The sequence below is a fragment of the Varroa jacobsoni genome, unplaced genomic scaffold (assembly GCF_002532875.2).
Source record: "Varroa jacobsoni isolate VJ856 unplaced genomic scaffold, vjacob_1.0 scaffold_778, whole genome shotgun sequence".
In the NCBI taxonomy this organism is placed as follows: Eukaryota; Metazoa; Arthropoda; class Arachnida; order Mesostigmata; family Varroidae; genus Varroa; species Varroa jacobsoni.
The window spans coordinates 111,211-123,189 of record NW_019213680.1 but is presented as its reverse complement, the minus strand read 5'-3'; the positions used below and the strand labels follow the sequence as shown (position 1 = coordinate 123,189).

Sequence of the window (11,979 nt, the reverse complement as noted above, 5' to 3'; positions counted from 1 at the left end):
TTAGCTAAACATTTATGATGCCTTCTAATATTAAAAGTATAATAAATTCTCAACTGAAGGAATCCGTCTTTAAGAGGATAGCTTTAAATTTCGCTGAAAAATTATTTGATAGCGATCCAAACGAACCAGGGTGGAAAGATGTTTACACTAGAAATATATCCGACCTTTTTTTGAGTCGGTACCTTCGAAGCATGTACACTTATCCAATTAAGGAATCAATAATACACTCTATTCAGGCTCTTGTAAGATAGCCTATATTGGCTTGAGAGTGTACCTTGCTTTAAGATGTAACGCACGAACATGATCTTTTGGACAAATCTGCCCATTTATCGTCTGTATTTCTTTATCTCGTCACAGTCTCAGTGACGGTGCAAATGTGGCGTGTTGGCGATGTCCTTAAAAAGGCGTTTCCGCAATGAAGTTTCGCTCGGGCATCTAGCTTACAATGACGATAAAACCCGTCATCGTAAAAGTCCTCATTCTTCTGTGCGTTGAGAAGCGAGATCATCTTGGTAGTTTGGCAAAATGAAATTCGAATTGTTACATGATCATCGCAATGTTTTTCTATCGTCCAAAGCTCGAGAGCGACGCCGATGTGTGGGATTTGAAATGCGTCTGATAATGATATGTTGGCCTAAAACAGTAAAAACATGATGGAAAATATGTGTGGAAAATAATATGCATTTCCTAAGGCCTGCGTCTATCAGTTAGCAATTATCAATCAAAGGTTTTTTTGATTAGATGACGGCGTTTCACATCTCGAATTTTACAACCTTAGCAGCCAGGCTGACGAGCTGAAAGTAGATTCTCTCTCCAAAAGACCAGCCCTCGATAAGACAACAGGTTCAATACGAGTTCGACGTGTTTACCAGAAATTAGAAATTAAATAATGATAAAGTTAATTTTAACAATAAAGTTTTATTTTCATAATGGTATCAGTACAATGAAAATACCCTCGCTGGCATACAACAGAACGCTTTTTTTATAAAATAACATTTTTCTGTATGGCAAAACTCATGTTTTCAGTTCTATATGTAACGTTTGTATTTCAACATCCTTTGTGCGTCTGTGCCCGTTTACCCGCTTGTTGTGTCGGGTAACAATGGACCACTTTACAGTTTGGATGCACTGGGACCCTTGTCAGAGTGCACCGAACTGTGTGAGCTCACGTTAAACGGCTGCCCAGTCGCGCAGTTGCCGAACTACCGTCACCATGTCATCGCAAACGTGGGAAATATCAAATACTTCGATTATAAGCCGGTGCTGGTATGTTCTTAAGCACATCTTGCATGCATTCATACTAGTAAGATACTACATACAGTTGAATTTTGTCTATTATGTGTAGGACTTTTGAAAAAAAAGTGATCGAAAAATTAATGTACGCATAGAGCCAATAGTATCTAACCTAGAAACTTGACTTAGTGATCTAAAGTAACTTGACGGAAACTGCAGTGCGCCGAAGCGCATAGTGTCTTGTTTTGTGGCAATAGATTAAAATAGAGATAGTTAGTTACTTGTTTAATAATTTAGAGAGATGTTATTTTTGTAGGTAACTTATTGTTGTGAAAATATAAAGATTTGAACTGTGTAAAAAAATGTATATAACTTTTAAAATAATAGATATTGTCAAACATGTAACTAGAAGAACTAAAAGCCCACTTTTTCAGCATTGGAGGAGCCATTGCTGTCCACACAATCACGCGGTTATTGTCGCCGGCTTATCAGATGTTTTTACGCCCAATTATAACCATAGGCTATTGACTCTATGATAGGATAATGGTATTTGCGTTGTTGTATAATTCGAACCATGCAAGGATACTTACAGATGATCCATGCGATAAAGGGTACTGACGCGATAGGCACAAGTTGGCGTTTGTCTCTCGCTGACTTTCATTTCTTAACAGAGTGGTACAGTATAATAAACCAGAAACGCGTGTGAGGATTAGTAAATATAGGCTCATAATAATCCGTGCGTGTCGGAGACACGCTATACCTAAACAGTGAATTATTATGTAAGCGGCGTGCCTCGAGTATGATCCGGTTGCCCGTCGGCATTAATGAAAGATCAACGTTTATCGTTCTATTGAAAATATTACTTTTGCTGATGGCCCTAACAGATTTTTAGTATAGTGCTGATGGAAAAGAACTTTTTTGCGAAAACAGATTACCCAGAGGTTGTACTTATTGCTGTGTACGTATGGGGTAAACGGGACAAGGATTTACTGCCTTCAAAAAAATAGACGCGTAAGCGGATTATTAAAGAGGCAGACAAAACATTTCGGTTTTATTTATTTCTCTTTATTTACTATTGAAGAAGAACTGGTGAATACAGACGTTTTTTACGGAACATAGTAGCGTTTGCGTTATGCACGTTGAGATGTATACTATATAGGCAAATTCGTTCGACCATTGGTGCTAATGTTTACAAGACACGGATAAATTCTTATTCAAGCTATTTAGCTAGTTGTATAAAGTACTTCGTTAGCCGGCGATAAAGCCTTATGACCGAAAAATGTTCCAGATCCTCCTTAAAGTATGTAGTGCTACACCACCTCTTAAGAAGTTATACAAAGTGTTAAAAGTTTAAATATAGATCGCTTGACGTAAGTTTTAACAAGACATTTTTTTAATGAAACGCCTTTTGCAATTAGTAAAAAGATTACCCATGATACGTATGTACGCCTGTATTAATCGTGCCGTATAGTACACCAATATGTCGGTACACCTAAATACTTTAGTAAGAGAAACGGTAGAAAGTCGCTGATTTGTTACGAGCTGCCACTTTTCATTGAAGGCATGCAATTTCTGCACACTGCTTCACGCGTAACCTTCGCGTGAAGTTCATTAAAAAGAGCAAGCTCAAGCCGTGAGAAAGCTCGCATATAACTAATCCACCTCGATATGTCAATTTTCGTTTCGATGATTAGCTAGCTAGTTTGGTTTTAACTTTGAAACCCTTCTCAAAAGTTTCAAAATGGCTAATTTTGGCTTCTCTAATAATAACCTTCAAACTGTATGTCTAAAACGTTCACTCAATATACAAAGCACTGTTGTTTGCGTATATCACGAGAGATAATTAGGTTGACCTTGGACTTTCTTGCTAAGCGAAACCAGTCTCATTTTTGAATTTCACTCCTGGAAACTAAATGATCTGTACTAGACAGTAATTCTGCAAATAAATACACAGATATGCAAATGTTTATGTATGAGCTAAGATAAATTTCATTGATTTGCTTGTTGACTCGAAATCAAAAGAGAGGCACGTTTCATTGGGGCGGAAACGGAAAACAACATTGTTTTATGTTAAATATGCAAATATTGATATTAAGAAATCATCAAGGATGTTTCATACACATAGATGAATATTCAAAAAATATTCTGTATGGTCCCATCAAATCAGCTTGCCACATACTTGGTTTCCGCAGCCTCCGTTTCCCTGTTCCTGTTTTCCTCACACTTTTCGTTCATCTCTGTCGCGTTGTCAGCAGCGACTGCTTATAACAGAAATGAAACAAAGTGCGAGAAAAACTGTTCTGTTACAGAAAAATGATCTCAACCTTAGAAGGCTCAACCTGTGACAAATGAGAGGGTTTGTAAAGGCGACTACGAAAGGGAGCTGAATAACGAGAGAACAGCATGCGCTTCGAAAATGAACGACGGAGTACTTAGGAGGGAATAATGATAGAGGCACAACACAGTATAGCGTATGAGAGGTAGCGAAGAACATAATTCCGCTGCCTGCATCATTAGTTCCCCATAATTCAGCTTCGCTAGGGTGCAAAAATACTAGACCAGCCTATAGGGAAAAGCACAAATGTTTCTTATTGTTATACTCTTCGAGGCTCCGCTTATCGTCTCTCTTTCCCTCTTTTCTGGTGTGTAACTTTATCTACGTATCAACGTTTCCGGTTGCTATTACGTAGAGCCATAGGGAAAAAACAAGCTGAATTGTTAAAACTACCCGCCACGACCAAACGGTGAGGCGCTCGACCCCTTTCAACCGTGCAACGAACGACGTACGTCTCGTTCTACGTACTAGTCTCCTATTTTTTGCGCGTATATATTGTGCATATGGGTGGCGTGTCATAGCCGTATATGTTGCATGTATAATACATCACGTAAAGTGGAACGCCCTGTCGTAGCTCTTCTAACGGAAGCCATTGTCAGTCAGATATAGATATAAAAGCTAGTGTGATAATGCTTATAATGCGGTACAACTCAAAGGATTGTTCTTATCTACCTGTCATAGTCTTCATTGGAAAAACTGAACGGACGCCAGGTGAATTGGCGATGATCTATCTGTGCTTCATAGAAGGTACTGTGACAAACCTACCACTAAAGGACTTTCAACTGTCTGCCATATTTACTGATGAAGAACACTTTTGGACATATTCTTTTCGTCGAGCACTCCCTCGACATCAGGTAACGCTCGGCCTGATAGTCCCAATGTCTGCATGTTGCAAGATAATCTACCCCACTGTATTCACCCGAAGGCCATTTTTATGTACTTTTGCTTCGAAAACTCCCACACTAGCACAGAGCTATGACACATTCCTGTTGAATGCTAATCCCAACCTTTGACGCGTAAACTTATAGGATATTATTAATCGATTGAAAGCTAATAAGGCGATTATTCGGAAGTTATGTACGCGTAATTTCGAAGTTAAGTAGCACACTTTAAGTGGCACGCATTGATGAGTTTATCGTAGCTACTAGGTCAAGGTCGTACATGTTACTCTTAGGCAATCGATTTCGATTTTCCATAAAACCTCCAGCTGTAAAAAAACTCGACAACGCGAAACATTCCTTTTTACATTTTACCCCTTGTTCGATTTGCCGCTACCAGTCTAATAATGATCCTTTCACTTGAAGGTAACGCTTCGTTTCCGAATGTGGTCGTTCTTAACCTCTCGTGTATGTTTTGCAAATATATCTTGATGTGTTTTAATTATTTTATGATAATATATCTGTCCCTTTTATTAAAACCATGAAAGCTGCCAGAACAGTAGGGTTATCAAAAACTTTTGTGTAGTCATTAATCGATGCATCAGCAGAGCTAGTGCAGTCGAGTTACTGTGCTATTACAGTTGCTATCCGAGGCATCCGATAGAATCGGTGACCCTGTTTTAGGCCAGGTATTCACTACTCTGGTGTGGCCTAGCACAAACAGCGTTTTTATGCCGCACTATCAAGAAACGTGGATGAAAATAGGAAAAGGATTCTGAAGGGTCCAATCTCGGCTGTGCCCTTAAAGGTACGCCTTCGAAGACAATTTAAAATCAACTCGTGAATATACCGGGCCTTTAATATCTGTTGCCTTCTGCCTAAATGTTTGTCTTAGAGGGTCCAGAATATCGCGAATTTCAATTAATGATTTATAGTCGATCCTGTAATCCTGGCGATATTTTGCTGTATAAGCTTAATCACTGAGTAACCATTATCAGTAACTCAGTCTGTTTCGTTCGTTCGTTTCAACATTTGTATATGTGTGTCAAGACCAACTCATCTGACCCATACTGAAAAGATCTTAGCGGCGCTTAAATCACTGCCTGCCATAGGGCGGGCATATCCCAATTCTTACGCCTACATCAACACACGAACATGTGCTTAACTTTTTTCTTTTTATCAGAAACATCTTAAGCATCTATTAATTCTAAACCAAGCTTTTGCTGCATTATGCATGCGTGGAAGTAAAGTTATATCACCAAACGACCAGATTGCATTTGATGACGCAAATATACGTCTCTTAGAATTTTGTTTAAATCAAACTTGTATGTTTTTAGTGTGTGTACTAAGTTACACCCGTGATAAGGTAAACAAGGAAATGAATATAATTATATTTATTTAGCTTCCTATTTTACCCTTAGCATAGCCTATACATAGGTGGATGATCTTGACGGACGTACGGGTTAAGACGATCCCTTCTTCTCCATTATAACGATTGCTTTCGTTATCAAGGTGTCACCATTATCGTCATTATTTTGCCGACATTTGTCACTTTTCCTTCCTGGTCAGTTGCTTGTTTTTTTCATAGCTTCATTTCGAATGTATCCGATTGCTATATTTCTAGCACTCGAGTTGCGATTCTTTAGGCCGCTCCGGCTTTCAATTAAGTGTCTTCCTAAACATCCAACCCACGACTAACGGCCGTCTTTCTTCCGACCGCTGAAAGAGTTGATGCGCCTTGAGTGGCGTATGACTGACGTCATTCACTAGGACTTGTGTTTGTTCCTATAGTGCGTTCATGGTCCAGTACAAATGTTGGACTCATTCTGCGCGCTTTGAAATGGGCTACCATGGCGCCCCCCCGTCCCGTGGGGTTAGAATCGTTTGTGTCACGTGTAGTCGGTGACAAGACGCCAACAGCATCGGGAAGGCCTCACATGCACTCGCTTTTAGGTCTATGACAAGCAATTTACCCTTCTTGTTAGCAGAACCCAGACTTAAGGCCATCATCCGCGTTGTTATGTAAGATGGGGGGGAAAAGACACAAGGCTAGGAACACTTCATTCAGCCAGCTCAGCAAATGGCAAATATGTAAGTTATATATTGGCGGTGCTGGACTTTCGACTCCGGATTGAAAAATAAAGGGGAAGAACGTATAGCGTATAGGGCGCAACTAAGACCCCAGAAGCCACTACGACTCGAAGAGAACAACCCAGCGAGCCTAGAGGTACCGGCAGCTGCTTGGAGAGACAGCATGGACATTGAGACATTACATTGAGGCGAATCGCGGTACAACATATACGCCTGTAAGCTGGCAGTGCTCCAGAATTGCCTCCTGCAGACAGACGGTGCAGGTTGGCATTATTTGGCTTCAGCGTTATCAACCACTGTCATTTGGAGGCTCCTGCCATCGCCAATGTTGGGACTGGAGGCCACCAATGTTAAGAATGGCGCCTATATGCGTTTGATCGATTTGATAAAGACGATTTTAGCGGATATGAGGGTTGAGAGACATACGCAGCAATAACAGACTAGTAGATAGCAGAAGACTTAGTCGCGAATGATGGAAAAGAGTGGAACTTCCTGTGGCCATTCCTCCGCTTTCGTACGGGTCACCCCGCATTCCCAGGTCTCTCGTACGCTCTCTACTACGCATAGCCGAAGGATCGGTCCTTTGAGACTGCAAAACAGAAAGTCGCGCGATGCCATCCCTGTCGACCGAAGGCAAGATTTGTGTGTGGTCGTAAACTGCGTTCATGGATCGTGACGCTATAAAGATTCGGATGTAAGCAAATTGAAACTGAAGCTTAGAAGAGCCGCAACGGCTATGGAGCGCCTGAAAAATTACAAAAACATCATATTGCTTTTCTTCTCCTCTTTCCCTCTCCCCCGTCTTCCTCTCCCACTCCAATGGGATATCCAACAGGGTGAGGAACTCTTTACGCGAGTACTTTCCCTATCACAAATCGTACTTTGGAACATTATTATACGGCGCGCACAATCAAGTAGTCATACGCTGAAATCAGTACACGAAAAATACTGTAGTACATACTATAATATTACATATATATATATATTTAAGGTAGGCTAAAAGTTTTGGAGAGTTGTCACTTAAAGACTATTGAAGTAACGGAACATATGCAAACTATTACGCTATAAAAGCGAACTCAAGTATGTGGCACACCATTTATAAAAGGACCATCCTAATAGAATTCTTGTATTTCCTATTCTGCTATGTTATAATGACTCAGCGTCAAGATACCGAAGTAGCTACTGCGATCGTTCAAACGGTTTTATTATTTTATATCAATATATATCAAATATCTATAGTACGACTAGAAATTATAGTAAGATGTTTCTATTACAAATATCTATTACAGTGAAATGAACAGCAGTTTTTTGCAACAATTTGTGTGTCTTCTGTTAGAAAAATAAGTAAGGCAATCCTTGAAAGAAACCTAAGACATGAATTTTGTTTATAAAGTTCATAAATTTTTTCTGAAGTTTTTTATGTTGACAAAATAGCTTCTACTTATTGTTACCGCTGTTAGAATAAACAGCACTTCCATAGTTGCGTCGTAAGGCAAGTACTGCGTAAGTAACACATTACCTTTTTACCTGCCGATACTGATATTGGATGGCTAACTATGGCTGAAAGCGAGCAGGGTTGCTGCCTCAAGATATACAAAAACACATACGATTTTTACGAAAAAGAAAAACCTTGAATTTGCTAAAATGCTTTAAATCATTCTTGCGAGGCTATTAGTTGAGACTAAATAGTTAATAGCGTTTGTCATTGGCTCTTGTTTGTTCTCCTAATGGACGGCTGAATCATCTGTTCTTTCCTTTGTTGATTAAAACGGGAAAAACTGACGATGACAGAAAAATCGACCGCTCAGCCTCGCGAAGGCAGAGCAACAGCCTGTCGAATTCACGGTAGTTTACGATCACACATTGTTTTTGCTCATTAATCGGATGCTGGTGAGCAATCGCGTTTATAGTATTCTAACCCTTTAAATGAGTATATATACAACAAACAATATATGTATATATATATACGTGTAAGAACGTGTGTGGATCAGTTACGATTTCATAGTCATACGCTTAAGTTGACGATAAAACGACACAATACAAGCGTCATGTCTGGTTTGTCGCTATAGCAAAGTGGAATTACCAAAAACGTAATTTTTAAAAGTATAAGTTAACGGAATAACCGCAACGGAACAACAGGTACACCGTACCATAATTACCGTGAACCTGCTTTTACTGAATAAAAGAAAGAATAAAAAATTATTATTCTGATAATTGGCGCGAGGAAAATGAGAGACACCCACACGTATGTACGTTGCCGTGGTGATACGTCAACTGAAAGGAGGTTTAGCCGCGAAAACAGTTTTGATCATCTCTATTTAGTATACGCCCTTCCTATGACATAAACTTCACTAGAATATAAGAGAAACGACTCTGTTAAATAGTTTGCATTGGGCAACATTAAACATTTAGATTAAAGACACATTAGTAATCTATGTAGCAAGAAAATTTTCCACTTGCCCTTAAAAGTTAAAGAAAATGGTACAGTGAATATAGGTAAGGTGGAGAATTTCCATATTCATACAAGTACCGCCATTAAGCCGAACGGTTTTGGGGACAGAGATATTCAATAACTGAAAACGAAGCTCCGACTACGGTTGGTTGTTTATTTGGTTGTAAATTTTGTTTTGTTCGTTTTAATCACTAGTATTCATAATATATATATGAATCTGTGGAAGTCCCTGGCCAAGATATATGTTTCGTATCTATTACAAATTATTGATCGCATTACGTAGGGCTATAGACATTATACAGAATGTAGATGTTAGAGCAAGCCTTTTGTTGCTTTCACAATCAGAACTTATCGAGGATTTATTTCCTCGTTAACGACTACAATTTTACGGTAAGCATGTTTCGTTTATAGTAGTCAGTATTTCCCCACGTACATCCTCATGCGACGTGTTAATGCGGGTACAGGGCGCCATCGCTGAGGCAATGCTCCTTCATTATAGATCCAGTTGGTAAGCCCAGCTTTTGTTGTGAAGAACTTTATTGCTCATGGCCATAATTTGGTTCTTGAAAAAAAAATTACCCAATAAAGTGTAGTCTGTACAGCGTCACAGTCTAATAGCTATAAACATGAATACGAATACACAACGTTGCTTCCAAAAGTGGGTATTCTAAAGCTTTAATATTTTGGCTTCAACGTCTTGCTCAGAGATATTTCCGCGTGAGAACGCAATCAAAGTAAGGCAGCCCGTACCTTTTTCATAATCGACGAATGCTGATTTAGCGGCAGAGAAATATGGGTCTTGTTACGACGTTAGAGTATCTTGGTATCAAAGCACGAATGTTGTGCTGTGGGGATTTCGAAATGAGCCCCTGACGATATTCAAAAGAGCTTATAATCAGGAAGGGCCGCCATACTTGCTGAAGTTGGCAGATTCACCCATCTGTTTTAGTCCCGTGTGGGAACTATCAATAAAACGGCATCGTAAGGAGGATCTAACAATCAAAAAGTCTTTCCTTGCATTAACATCGCGTGCCACTTTTTTGCACAGATTTTGCTTCAGGCGTGACCTTTCTTTCTTATTCAATTACGTTTTGATTAGTGACTTCTTCCCACTCGAGTTGTACTGATGCCTCGTATTTGAAATCTCATCATCATTGCTCTCCGGTATTAGTGACGCACAACATAAAATGGTTTATTATACCGCTGGCCGGATAACCAAACTACTAGAAGGAACTTTATAATATCTGTCGATAAGTTCTGCCGCACATCGTCGTTACTCTTACCTGTAACATGTATTGACCTGTTACCTAGAACAGAACGACAGGAACGAACAAAGCTGCAGTACTAATTCTGAACGAAGTCTTTGAGCTATATTTATAAACTTCATTTATCAAAATGAAGTGAATTTTTTTAGTTTTTTCGATAGTTTGTTGTATATGGCCCCGTGGTTTTTCAGTCTTCCATTGTATAGATGCTTTAAATTTTACAGAATTGAATAGAAATAGCCGATTTTAATCCCGAGTACGATGATGTTTTAGATCACGCAGATCAACACCGTTGGTAACTTCCTGTGAGCCGCTATATAACTGCCGGATATTCAATGATAACTTCACCAGGGACTTCGCTAGTTCTTTTTAGAGTCCAGACTGAACAACGTTGGGCCTAGAGCATTTTCCAGTTCGTCCTCACCTGCATGTCCTCATTTAATGTGGCTTTCAAGTATCGAGAGCAAATCCGCCAATCTTTTTTGCGGCTAGCCGAACAAGAGTAAAAGAACAACCAATGGGCCTGTAGGATCCCTTTAGCGCAAACAAACTGACACAAAATTTCAAATGAGCTCTGCACAATTTTCTGGAAAAGATTATTTTCACTGTAATTTTCAGGATGAGGAGAAAAGATCAATACGATCGGCGTTACGGCGAGAGGAGCAACGGCGGATCTTCGTTGAAAAAATGGAGTTTTTTGAGAAGACCGTTTCAAGAGTGCGATTGTCCTGCAAAAACTGGTGGACAGCACTTGAGCCTAACAGGTACATAATTACCTGCTAAAATATATTTACCGAACAAATAATCGATTAGCTATAGTTTATTCGAAATGCATGATTGCGATCACTTTGTTTTTGGTACCAGTTTAGCTGGGGACTACAAATATATCCAACTTACCTTGCATTATTACATAATCCTTTTTCTACCGCTGATGAGTACCGCAGGATGCATGCATTATTACATAATCCTTTTTCTACCGCTGATGGGTACCGCAGGATGCAAAAAGCTAGCTGCATGAAGCCTGCAGCGCTACGAGATCCAAAAAAATATATTATCACATATCGAGCCGACTACATTATGCTGTTAACCGCAGTGGGAGCCTGTGACGACTTAAGCGAAGTGATTTCTTGATCACAGGTAAAAAAAGTGACCCAGAACAAACATACAGGCATAGAAGAGTCCTAGTTTCGTTATTTACTTAACCGTCGTTTGTAACTCCCGTTTTTGAAACCTAAACTTAATATAAAATTTCGTGTCCTGCGCATGAACTACAACCCACCTTGAAGAGCATTTGCAAATATATTATAGAAATAAACAATCAATTTAGAGGTAAAGGATTTAAGGAACTTGTGTTACTACTACTACTACTACTCTATAATTAAAGCCAGCAGCTACTTCAGCTTAGAACTTTACGTGCTATAAATATAATACGAGTTAATCTGCCCGTGTAGTTACCAAAAATACTAGGATATGGTAAATCAGACCTGTGTCAACAGTTTCAACGCTTGTAATCGGTACCGAAATGTAGAATAAAAATCGTTTAGTCTTCCGTATGCTCTGACGCGTTGGACCCCGGAACAGCTTACGTATTTAGTAGAGGCCCACCTATCATTAAGTTTTTCTGTTTGCAAGTCTGCTCTAGCTGTTCAAAAATGCACCAACACCTGAGATTTCAATAAGCTTTCTCATTCTAATAACGATGTGATTAGCCTCTAGTCACATTAA

At 39.4% G+C, this 11,979-nt stretch overlaps 1 protein-coding gene across 10 annotated transcripts in view; it reads left to right on the top strand.

Moving 5' to 3' along the window:
- LOC111263617 (uncharacterized) overlaps positions 1-11,979 on the top strand; it is an 87,783-nt gene that overhangs the window by 56,175 nt on the left and 19,629 nt on the right. For all 10 annotated transcript variants that reach the window (XM_086969721.1, XM_022838863.2, XM_086969719.1 and 7 more), the window contains 2 exons: positions 1,119-1,266; positions 10,873-11,018. In XM_086969721.1, coding sequence (XP_086825847.1) covers positions 1,119-1,266; positions 10,873-11,018 — 294 coding nt within the window. The remainder of the gene's footprint in view (positions 1-1,118; positions 1,267-10,872; positions 11,019-11,979) is intronic.